At 41.5% G+C, this 13,017-nt stretch overlaps 1 protein-coding gene across 6 annotated transcripts in view; it reads left to right on the top strand.

Moving 5' to 3' along the window:
• The window catches only part of Cd99l2 (CD99 molecule like 2), a 94,934-nt gene that overhangs the window by 61,989 nt on the left and 19,928 nt on the right, over positions 1-13,017 (top strand). For all 6 annotated transcript variants that reach the window (XM_074062429.1, XM_074062426.1, XM_074062428.1 and 3 more), the window contains 3 exons: positions 9,536-9,607; positions 9,730-9,816; positions 12,226-12,291. In XM_074062429.1, coding sequence (XP_073918530.1) covers positions 9,536-9,607; positions 9,730-9,816; positions 12,226-12,291 — 225 coding nt within the window. The remainder of the gene's footprint in view (positions 1-9,535; positions 9,608-9,729; positions 9,817-12,225; positions 12,292-13,017) is intronic.

The raw sequence follows: 13,017 nt of genomic DNA on the forward strand, positions 1-13,017 counted from the left end.
TGCTCTCCCCTTATCATGTGATCCAAGTCCAACCACATTGCTGCATTTGCCCTAGATCTAAAGTCCGCATATGAAGGAGAACACACAATTTTTGGTGTTCTGAGCCTGGCTAACCTCGCTCAGAATGATGTTCTCCAATTCCATCCATTTACTTGAGAATGATAAGATTTCATTTTTCTTCATGGCTGAGTAAAATTCCATTGCATATAAATACCACATTTTCTTAATCCATTTGTCAGTAGTGGGGCATCTTGGCTGTTTCTATAACTTGGCTATTGTGAATAGCGCTGCAATAAACATGGATATGCAGGTAGGTGCCTTTGGAGTAACCTGTGTTGCATTCCTTTGGGTATATCCCCAGGAGTGGGATTGCTGGATCATATGGCAGATCTAGGTTTAGATTTTTAAGAAGACTCCATATTTTCTTCCAGAGTGGTTGCACTAGCTTGCATTCCCACCAGCAGTGTACGAGGGTTCCTTTTTCCCCCACATCCTCGCCAACATCTGTTGTTAGTGGTGTTTAATGATGACTATTCTAACAGGGGTGAGGTGGAATCTTACTGTGGTTTTGATTTGCATTTCCTTTATGGTCAGAGATGGTGAGCAGTTTTTCATGTGTTTTTTGGCCATTTGAATTTCTTCTTTTGAGGAAGTTCTGTTTAGTTCACTTGCCCATTTCTTTATTGGTTCATTAATTTTGGGAGAATTTAGTTTTTTAAGTTCCCTATATATTCTGGTTATCAGTCTTTTGTCTGATGTATAGCAGGCAAATATTTTCTCCCACTCTGTGGGTGGTCTCTTCAGTTTAGAGACCATTTCTTTTGTTGTGCAGAAGCTTTTTAGTTTTATGAAGTCCCATTTGTCTATACTTTCTCTTAGCTGCTGGGCTACTGGGGTTCTATTGAGGAAGTCCTTGCCTATCCCTATTATTTCCAGAGTATTTCCTGCTCTCAAAGTTGTAAATTTTTTGAGGCTCAGATTTTCTTATTGTCTTACATACTGTCAGTTGGTTTCCTTGAAGTGACAAACTCTTTTTATCTTCACAAAATTTTGGCAAATATTCAAATCTGAAAAACCATAGATTGTCCCTAATTCTTTCAAGTAAACTTGGCTTTCCTTGAGGAAAAAATTGTGACCAATTCAACTCAAAACTGAAATAAGGGTTTGTAAATGTGGTCTGTGTTAGAGTACTTGCCTAGCATATGCTAGGCCCTGGGGTGCATCACTAGCCCCAAAATAGAAGCAAAACTGAAACAGGCATATACGTGCTTTTCTAGAGTCACCTGTTATACATGGTGTGCAACAGAAGTGCTTTAACCGCCCTCCCATTTCATCACACAGAATGTTAAAAAAAGATGTGTGCTCAAGGTTGAGCTTGGAAAAATATTTTTCTGCTCCTTGATATTTCTTTTGAATGGTTTCATAAGCCATTACCATACATCGAGTGGGCTAAGATCACTGCCCTTCCACTCTGTTATTTCCCTGGGGTCCGGAGCATGGGGCCTGTTGAGCCCCATACTCTGCCCAGTGCCTCCCACAGAGCTGAACTCCAGGTCAGTTGGGGCTGAGGTGTCCTCTGAAGTCTGAGGTTAGGTTAGCTTCCTGTTGCTGCTGGGACGAATGACCACACAACTTGGCTCTTAAACAGCACAGATTTCTCTTATAACCATTGAAGTCAGAATTCCAAAATGCACGCTGGGCTACAATTAAGGTGCTGGCAAGACTGCGTTCTTTTTGGAGGCCTTTGGGGAGCATTTATTTCCTTCCCTTTTCCTGTGTAGAGCGCCACCTGCAGTTCTTGGCTTATGGCTACTTCTGTTTTCTAAACCAGCAGAGTAGCATCCTCCAAGCTCTCTCTGATTCTCACCCCTGCTTTCCTATCAAGTGTTCCTCAGACTCCCCGCCCACCTCTTTCCCTTTCAAGGACCTTGGAATTGCATTGCCCACCCCCAGATCATTTAGGGTAATCTCCCCATCTCAAGGCCCTTGGGTTAATCGCATCTGGAAGCCCTTTTCTTGTGTAAGATGACGATGACGGAGCTATAGATTCACGATGATTGGCAGAATTCATTTCTCGGAAGCCATGGAATTCGTGGCTGCATGCTTCCTCAAGGTCAGCAAGAGAGTAACAGTTTTTGCTGCAATTGTGTTAGCTCAGGGAAGGCCTAATGCCTTCTTTTCAAGGACGTAGCGACTATACCCGGATCACCCACAATATTCCCCCTTATGGGTCATTCAGTCATACTGCAAAAACCATGCACACCTGCCATGTCATAAGCCCATCACGAAAATGACATCCAGCCAATTCATGGGGCCCTCCTCACTCAACGGACAAGGATTATACAGTGTGCGGGAATATTGACGACCAGCTGAGAATTCAGCCTACCCCATTCATCTAGGAGATTCTATTTTTTAGTTTTGTTTCTGTTGTTTGTGACAGGGTCTCACTATGTAGTTCCGGCTGGTCCAGATCTCACCATGTAGCCTAGGGTGGCCTCAAACTTCTGATCCTCCTGCCTCAGGCTCCTGAGTGCTGGGATTATAGGCTCAGACATTCTTAAATAAAACGGGCATTCTTTTTTCACTACTGTAGTGAAGAAGCTAATGACTTCTGGTACCTTTCAGTGCCCCTGCCTTGGCTCATACGAAGAGCCAGCAGGTTTGCTTACAATGGTAAGCACATTGCACCACGTGCAAATGTCAGCCCAGCCAAAAGATCAACAAACATCTGAGGATGATTATGAAAACAGTGCTGACCTCCTGGACCTCCCTGAACCCCCCTCAGGGCATCATGGAACCACTGTCTAGAAGATGACCTTACAAAACTATGTGGCATCTGGACATCTTGCTTCCTTCACGCTAGCGATCTTGCTAGCGTTAGCATACAGTGAGCACACATTGCAGCAGAAGCAGGAAGGGTGCTTTAGATGGCTTCTGTCAGATCAAGCTCTCCCCTTACACTCCCACTCTGCACAGTGGCATGCTTTACCTCAGCCTTTGTGAGGGCAGCTTGAGAAAAGCTTTGAGTGAGCAGCTCTACTTTAAGAATTTTCCATCCAGTTGTACTTCCACGTGTGTTCAGAGGTACACTTGAAACGACATTTGTAACTTTCTTAGGTCTTGTCCCAGCCCCACATTAAACCCTCGAATCCCACCAGTGAAATACATAAATTCTAAACCACTCATGCTCTGAACATAAAGATAAGGTAGATCTCTGGAAGTGACATGAGGATAGCAAAAGCAAGTCACACAATGATGAATCCATTTGCAGCTTTGTGTAAGGATCTGAGCACGGGGACACACAGGCATTCAGACAGATGTGGAAGGATACATAGAGTAGCCACATCTGGGGATAGATTCAGGCTCGCGTCTGTATTTCTTACAATTCTGCACCATCGGTGGAATATATTTTTACATTTAGCACGTGTGACCTTTATAATAAACTTAAACTTGAAGCACTGAGAAGCCTCTGGTCACAAAACAGAACTCTAGATGACTGAACTGGGGAGAGCCTTGATGCTTATCCTTTGCTCGTTGTCACATGAGAGGGACTTGCCCAAGGTCACGCTGCAAGCCGGCAGCTCGCAGGGATTCTGACCTGACCTTCAGGCCTTTCCCGGCACAATGTGTTACCATGAGACGTGTGTGCACAGGGGCCTCCGGTGAAACCCACAACTGAGTTTAAGATGCTTGAGCGCCTCAGCCAGAGAAGCCCCGTATTTTGGATGTTACTGCCCTTACAAATATACACTCTTTCATTCTGCAGGTTGCCTTGTCACTGTTGTTTCCTTTGCTGTGCAGAAGCTGTTCTGGTGCAATCCCATTTATCTATTTTGCTTTCGTTGCCTGTGCTTCTGGGGTCATACCCCAAAAGTTCTTTGCCTAGAGCAGTGTTGAGAAGCTTCCCCCCTACATTTTCTTCTAGTAATTTTACAGTTCCACGCCTTACATTTTAAGCCTTCCATCTGTTTTGAGTTGATTTTTATTTGGTATGACATAAGGGTCCAATTTCATTCTTGTGCATATGGATATTCGGTTTTCCTAACATTGCTTATTGAAGAAACTGTTCTTACCCCATTGTGAGTTCATGACACCTTAGTCCATGATGAAGTGACTTTAAACCTGTGGACTTATTTCCCAGATTTCTGTTCTTTTTGACTGGTCTGTATGTGTAGTTTTAGGACCATACCAGGCTGTTTTGATTACTGTTGCTTTGTAGTATATTTTGAAATCAGATCCTTTGATGACTCCAACTTTGTTCGTCTTTCTCAAGATTGTTTTGGCTATTGAGAGTCTTTTGTGGTTATGTATGAATTTCAGAATTGTTTCTAATTCTATGAAAAATGCCATTGGAGGTTTGAGGAGTTTTTTTGTAAGACAGTGTCTCAATATGTAGCCCAGCATGGCTTCAAAGTCCTGCCTCAGTCTCCCAAGCAGCTGGGATTACAAGTGTGTGCCCAGCTGTTGTTGGAGTTTTGATAGGGATTACACTGAACCTGTAGATCATTTTGGAGAGTTTGGACATTTTAACAATGTTATTAATCCATGAACATGGCATACGTGTCTATTATTTGTATCTTCAATTTCTTTCACTAATGATTTCTAGTTCTCACTGTTAAATTTATTCCTAAGTTGTTTTTAATATTATACAAATGGGATTGTAGTTTTTGGTTTCCTTTTTGGAGAGTTTGTTGTTAAATATAAAAATGCTACATATTTTTATATATTGAGTTTGGACTTTGCAATTTTACTGAATTTGTTTATTCTAACAGTTTTGGTGAAGTCTTTAGAGTTTTTTATACATAAGATCATGTCATCTACAGACAAAATTTAACTTCTTCTCAGATTTGGATACCTTTCCTTCCTTGTCTAATTGCTCTGGCTAGGACTTCCTAGAATGGTGAGAGTGGGCATCTTTGCCTCGTTCCTGATGTTAAAGGAAACGATTTCAGCTTTTCCTGAGTATGATGTTAACTATTGGCTTGTCATACTGAGTCAATATTATCAACCCTTGTCATATTCAGTTACATTCCTTCTATAACTAACTGGCGAGAGCTTTCATCAAAAGAAGATGTCGAATTCTTTTAAATGCTTTTTCTGTGCCTATCAAGATGATCACATGATTTTTATTCTTCATTCTTTTAATGTGGTGTATGTATCATGTTTATTGATTTAAGTATGTTAAACCTTCGCGTACCCCAAACACAAATGTCACTTCATCATTGTGTGTGATCTTTTTAATGTGTTGTTAAATTCTTTTTGCTAGTGTTCCAGTGAGGATTTTTGCATCTGTGTTCATCAGGGATATTGTTGTACAGTTTTCTTCCTTTGTGGTGTCCTCATCTGGCTTTGCTATCAGGCCTCATGAAGTACAATGAGAGTCATTCCCTCCCCTTTATTTTTTGGAAGAGTTTGAGGATTGGTGTTAGTTTTTCTTGAAATGCTTGGTAGAACTCATCAAGGAAGCCATCTAGTGCTGGGTGTTTCTTTCGTGGGAACTTTGTGATTATTGATTCAATTTCCTTAATCATCGTTGGTCTCTTCAGATTTTCTATTTCTTTTTTATCTCTCGACGTTTCCATAATGCATATAATGTCCTTTGATCATATTCACCCCTCTATTATTCTTTCTTATCCCCTCCTCCCTCCCCCTTTTCCCTTCCCTTGCATTTCTTTATGTCAGTCTTCATAGGTTGTCTGTTTCTAGGATTTTATCCATTTCTTGTAGGGTTTTCAATTTGTTGGAATGTAATTGTTCATGGCAGTCTCTTAGGATCTTTGTATTTCTGTGGTATCAGTTGTATACATTATTTTGGGGGGGGGCAGTACTGGGGTTTTGAACTCAGGGCCTCACACTTGCTAAGCAGACGCTCTACCAGTTGAGCCACTCTGCCAGCCCTGTGGTATTAGTTGTGGTGTCTCCTCCTTGATTTATAATTTGAGTCCTCTCTTGTTCTCTTAATATACTTAAAGATTTTTCAATCTACTTTACCTTTTCAAAAAATCAACTTAGTGTCACCCTCCCTCTTTCCCTCCTCTCTTCCTTTCTTCCCTCCCCCTCCCTCCCTTTCCCTCTCCCTTCCTCCCTTCCTTCCTTCTTTCCTTTCTTCCTTCCTTTTACTTGTGATTGAACCCAGGGCCTTAACCATGCTAAGCACACATTCTACCACTGAACTACATCCCCAAGCCCCCCTAACTCTTAGTTTCATTGATATTTTCTGTTGTTTTTCTCAACTCTTTTTCTTTTTTTGTTACTGTGGTTGCTGGGGGCTGAACCCCAGGCTTTAAGCATGCAAGCACATGCTCTGTCACTGAGCTGCACCCTTGCTGTCTCTGTTTCATCTATTTCTGTTCTGATGCTTATTATTTCCTTCCTTCGAACAACTTTGGGCTGAAGTTGTTCTTGCTTTCTTAGGTCAGTTCCTTGAGATATAAAGTTGGGGTACTTATTTGACATCTTTTTCTTCTAGATAGGCATTTATTCCCTCTTAAGATTGCTTTTGTTGCATCCCATATTTTTGGTAGTCTTATTTCCATTTTCATTAGTCTTAAGATATTAATAATTGGTTTTTATTTTTATGTCTTTTTGACCCATTGTCTGTTTAGTACCACGTTTAATTTCCACATATTGGAGTTCCCAATTTTTCCTACTATTGTGGTTGAAAAGACACTTGCTATGTTTCAGAATTTTTAAGACTCATTTTGTGCCCTAACATTTGATCTATCCTGGAGAATGTTCTACGTGTGCTTGAAAAGAATGTGTATCCTGCTGCCATTGGGTGGAATGTTCTGCTTATGTCCGTGGTTTCCTTCTTAATTTGTGTCTGGATGATCTACCTGTTTTGAAAGTCAGTTCTTTTTTATCTTCTTAATAGGGTCTTTTGAAGAGGAAATGTTTTAATTTTCATGGGGTTTGATTACCAAGTTTTCTTTTTATGGCTCATGGTTTTGTTGTCCAGTGTATGAAATATTTACCATGCCCTTGTTCCTGAAGAGTTTTCTCCTGAATGTTCTATAGTTTTACATTTAAGTTCAAAAAGCCATTCATTCTGTTAATTTTGTATCAGAAGTGAGGATTAGGATGAGACTCACTTTTTTTATTTTCAATTACTCCAGTACCCTTTGCTGAAAGAACTATCTATCCTTCATTCGTTGACTTGCTTTTGCGTGTTTATCAGAAATCACTTGAGCATATTTGAGGTCTTTCTGAGCTCTTCATTCTGTTCTGTTGCCCTGTGTCTTGATCCTCTGCCACTGTCCTGAAAAGTGTAACTACAAAGTAAGCCTTAATATTGGAAGAGTGATTCCTCTCACATTACCCTTCTTTTTCAAGATTTTTAAAGCTATCCTGGGGTTTGTAGCTTTCCATAACAATTTTAGAATAACTGTCTATATCTAGAAAAAGATGGTGCTGGGAGGTTGCTAGGACTTGTGCTAAACACATAGATCAGTTTGGGGAAAGAGTGTGACATTTTTACTCTGCCAAGGCCTCCAATCCATGAACACAGTATATATCTGCAGATAAATTTATGTTATTAGAACATTGTCAGTTTTAGCATATATGTCCTGCACGTGTTTTAAAGTGTGTGCTTAGGTATTTCATTTTGTTTGAAGCAATTCCAAATGTGCTGTTAGTTTTGGGGTCCATGTGCTCATTGTTATTACTTCTGCTTGGTGCTGTTGGTTTGTATCCTGAGACATTGCCGAATTCACTTCCTAGTTCTGCACTTCTTTGTGCATTCCTTGGAACTTTCCATGTAGATGAGCATAGCATCTGCAAGTAGGAACGATTGATCGCTTCCTTTCCAGTGTGCATAGTTTTCTTACTGCAGTACTAGAACTTCCAGCCCTAGTGAAGCCATGCAGTCTTTCACCAGGAACTCTGATGATAGCTGTCAGTGGTTTCTGGGTGATCTTCATGAGTTGACATAATTCTCCCTCATTCCTAGTTTCATGAGATATTTTTTCACAAATGACAATTAGATTTTTCATGTCAATAGACATGATTATGTGGGTTTTCTTTTTTAGCCTGTTGATATAATTGTTTTTCAGATATTTTTCCAGTCTTGCCTCTCTGAAATCTCATTTCTTCATGGTGTGAAATTGTGTATATGTGTGTGTGCGTGTGTGTGTGTGTGTGTGTGGTACTAGGAATCAAACCTAGAGCTTCATGCACGATAGGCAAGTGTTCTACCACCGAGATATTTCCCAACTTGCTAATATTTTATTAAAGATTTTGCTTGAAAGTACTGGCCTATAGGGTTTTTAAAATATGATCTTCATCTGTGTTTGTTACCAGGGCAATACTGGCCTCATAAAATGAATTGAGACATATTCCCTCCTCTATTTTCTGTGAAAGAGTGTGTAAAATTAGTGTTAATTCTTTTTTGAATATTGGGTAGAATTCTCCAGTGAGATGATCAAGTCATAGAGATTTTTAGGATCTTTTAAATTAAAATATTTATAGGAATAGTCAGGGTGTTTATTTTGTTCAGGATGAGTTTTTTTCTTGTAGTAAACATATATAACATAAAGTTTACCATTCTAACTATATTAAGTGTATGATTCAGTGATGTTAAGTCTATCCGCAATGTTGGGCAACCATCACCAGGAGTTTTTCATCATCCAAAACAGACCCTGCACTGATTAAACAATAACTCCCCTTCTTACCCCAGTCCCTACTAACCCCTATTGTACTCTGTCTTTGTATTGTTGTTTGATCCATAGAGATTTACCGAGGCCCTATCCAAAAATGGCAACGTGTGTTAAATGGCTGTGGTCAGTTTGGGAACCATATTATTGGTGTATGAGACTCATTGAGGCTCTCCCCACACAGACATTGCTGCTTTGTTCAGGGTACTTGCTATGTACAGTACTGCCACTGCTTTTCCCCTTGACTGCCTTCACTAGCAGGAACAATTATGGCATACTCTTCTAAAGTTCAAAGGAAGAAATTGTTGGAAAACTCACGAATGCCATGTAATTGATGTGAAACAAGTCCATATTTTTAAAGAAAACTAGTTGCATCCAAAGGCCTAATATTTACCATAGTAACCACACTTATGTAAAATAGTCTGCGTGTGTTGTAAACACTTGTGGTTTACAAGACACTTCCATACTCCACAGGGTATAGAACCTCAGTCTATCTCTGAGCAGTATTATCTGTGCTCCAGGTGCCATCTGGACAGTGGTAACATCTGTGGCTTGGTGCTCTCAGGGGGCATTTTCAAGCTCTAGAACTCTCTAGGCCATGAGGTCATCTTCAGCAGACCTAACCACAGGCTCTATCTCTGCCACTGTCCTGGTCACATGTCCCTCAGTCCCCATCCCCTAAAGAAAAGTGAGCAGTACCCACCTCATTTAAACCTTTTCCACCACTTTGCCATCTGTCTCCAAGTGATTTTTTAGAGGTCATATAGAGCTGCAACAACCAAGACAAGAGCACTGTATCCATGGGATGACTTCCCTAAACTACGATGCGGGTGTACATTATGTTACTAAACACATGACCCTGGCTATCCTCCCTCCCCCTTTAGAGAGATGGGACCATGTCACCACGACTACAACCAGGAGGCCAGGAACAACCAGAGCCCCAGCAAATCCTGACGGTAAGGTGACCACTGTGAGGAGGGCAGTAAGGTAGGATCCATCAAGCCCGTTTTGGGCAGTGTCCGAATGAGTTATTTGTAGTTTCACCAATTAACTGTTTCTTTTGTTTTGGGCCTGGAAGTCAATGACTTTGACTTGGCGGATGCCTTGGATGATCGAAATGACCAGGATGATGGCCGCAGGAAACCCAGTGCAGGAGGAGGAGGAGGTAAGCCCTAGCTAGTTGAAATCAAAGGTCAGCTCTGTAGCTCCTGGTAGGTTCTATGTCATTAACTACAATAGCCCACAGAGCCACACAAGGCCTATGGCATGTCAAGCCATAGGAGACCCTTGAAGCAGTGGTGCTCAAACATCTTGGTGTTAGAACTTCCCAAACTATTGAGGAGCTCTAGAACTTTTATTTATGTGGACTGTATGTATCACTGCTTATTATCTGAGAACTTAAAACTGAAAAATCTTTATTAATCAATCTAAAATGACTATCACTAAAGCCATACCATTAATGTAAATAGAACATTTTATGAGAAATAACTGTGCTTGGCAAGACAAAAACACAATTCAGTGAGAGAGTGGCATTATTTTATGTTTTTGAAAATTTCTCTAATATCTTGCTTGGTAGGAGAGACAGCTGATTCTCACATCTGCATCTCTATTGGTCTGTGATGACATTGTTGTGGTTGAAGTATATCAAGAAAATCTGGCCAGGCCAGGCATAGCGATTTATGCCTGTAATCCCAGCTACTTGGTAGGCAGAAATTGAGATGATTGCAATTCAAGACCAGGTCAGGCACAAAAAAGTTAGCTAGACTCCATTTCAACCAATAGGATGGGCAGAGTGGTGCATGCCTGTCATCCCAGCTAAGTGGAAGGCAAAAGTAGGAGGAGCAGGGTCCAGGGCAAAAACGCAAGACCCTGCCTGAAAAATAGCTAAAGCAAAAAAGTTGGAGAAGTGATCCAAGTGGTAGAGCTCCAGCCTAGCAAGCACAAGGCCCTGAGTGCTGCAAAAAAAGAAAAAAAGAAAAAAGGAAACCTGGCCTCACACAGAAGCAGCTGGAAAGGGGAGAGAGAGATTTGGGGGGACTTTTCAGTCAACGTGGGCCTTCTTTTTTGATAGGACACCAAAACTCCACCAGTGGATTTTCCAGGTTAAGTACAATGTAGAATGTGAAACTCTATCAGCGAACTTTGCTCACTCAGTTTCATTGAATCCCTCTCTTGCCCTTTCAGTGGACTTTTAGCCATTTGGGGTTTTGTAAAATTGCACATTTGGAAAACATTGATGTCCTGAGGTTTTGCAAGCTTCAAAATAATGACACACTTCATTAAGCAAAGCCAAGAGTCACACTGGGTAATATCACCACCATTCTCTTTGGAAAAAGTCTTTACGTACTGGGACTCTATTAAACTCACAGTAACTATGCTGAGGATTTTCTCAAACTCCTAAGCTCACTCGAAATCTTATCATTGACAACAGTACTACTAGTGGCTTTCCAGCATTGATGGGCTCATCTCATTCATGCTCGTTCATGCAACATTGACTAGATATTCAGGTTGGCATGACCACAGTTATCCTGTCATTCATTCAGTTCAGTAAGGGTGGTCTCCTGTGCCAAAAGCAGCTAAAACCAGTTAGAACTGGAGCATTCACACAAGTGCTTTTGTGAGTCAACCACAGAACTTCAGAGTGCAACAGAAATGTTTAAAGCCCTCTTTCCATTTTGTAACAGAACATTCGAAGAGCTGTACTCAATGGAGGAGTGATAATTAATAACCTTTCTGCTTCCTGCATTCATTTTCTATGATAGTATAACAAATTGTTAGAAACTTAGTGAATTAAAAAATTAGTGAGCTAAGACAACACCCATACGTCAGCTCAGTTTCCTACAGTCAGTTAAGTATGTATAATTTTCTGTCCAGGGTCCCATGTATCTGCAGTCAAGGCACTGGCCAGGACTGGGTCTCATTTGACCTTGGGTTCTCTTCCAAGCTCTTACGACTATTGAGGGAGTGTATATTTCCTTTCAGACACAGAGTAAATGATTACTTGCCTCTTCAAGACCAGCAGGAGAGAGGGTTGGAAGAGAGGGAGATAGGGAGGGAGGGAGGGAGGGAGGGAGAGAGACAGACAGACAGACAGACAGACTGACTCAGTCTTTTGCTTTGGGGGTCTGAGCTCAGGGAAGGTCAAAACCTGCTTTGAACGGGATCACTTGATGAAGTCAGGCCTACTCAGAATAATTAATAACACTTTATTAATGTACCAAATTACCTTTGCAAAATCTCTTCACCTTTGGCATGTAGTATATCATAATCACAGGGGTGTTATCCACCCTGTCCATGGTCCCCTCCCGCTCGGAGTGACACGCATGTACACCAGCAGGGGCAGTCTTGAGGGCCTTCTTGGAATTTTGCCTTTGCCTATCAACCTTCAGCAAGGCATTTTTTGGTGCTGGTGCTGGCCCTTGTGGATGCTAGCTAGGCACATGCTCTTCTGCTAAGCTATTCCCCAGCACCATGAAGGGCATTCTTCAGTGAAACTGGCAACAATTCCTGAAAAAGAAGTTTCTCATTGCTAACATTTTCTTCTGGCCTTTGACATGTATTAAATCTTTTCCAGGTTTCTCAGACAAGGATCTTGAAGACATTGTAGGTGGTGGTGGATACAAACCTGATAAGAATAAAGGTAGGAGTATCGATTTCTCAAACCATGCACCTTATTCTGATAAAAAAAAATCACCATGTGAGTTGAGCCATTGCTACTCAGCCTTGGGGAAATGAGAGGTAGGATGAGACATCTCAGCTTGCAACTTGGCATTCCCTTGGAAGGAGTGAGCCGGGCAGCTTGAGGGAGACATTTATATGCCATCTTGGAGAAGCTACACCTTTGTCCTGCTCCTGCTTAAGCCCCCGTGCTGCCTGGACTAGAGTCTCCATGCTGGCAGAAGCCAGTTTGTGAGGCTCTGCCAGGGACAGTGACTGGGCAGGGCACTCATGGAGAACTATGGGCCGTACCTCAAAGAGCCTGTCTCACGCAGTGGAAGAGGTCAACCTTATCATCACAAGCACTTTTAAGAGGCCCGCAGAAAGTCAGGTATCTTGGTATTTTGAAATAGTTTAGGGCTTGCAGGAAGTTGTAAAAGTAGTTCAGGAGAGTTCCTGTGGCCTCTTTACCCAATTCTCCTTGGGGATTATGTCTCACATTACACAGCACACTGCTGACATCAGTGCGCCATTGTGAAGTCACTTACAAACCTCATTCTGATTCCATCAGATTTTGCATGCATTCGCACGCACACGTGCATGTGTGTGTGTCTGTGAAATTTTATCATGAGTGTAGATTTCAGTAACCATCACCAGAAACAGAGGATGCAGAATTGTTCCACCACCATGAAGAATCCCCCTCGTGGTG

Source organism: Castor canadensis, chromosome X (assembly GCF_047511655.1).
Source record: "Castor canadensis chromosome X, mCasCan1.hap1v2, whole genome shotgun sequence".
In the NCBI taxonomy this organism is placed as follows: domain Eukaryota; kingdom Metazoa; phylum Chordata; class Mammalia; order Rodentia; family Castoridae; genus Castor; species Castor canadensis.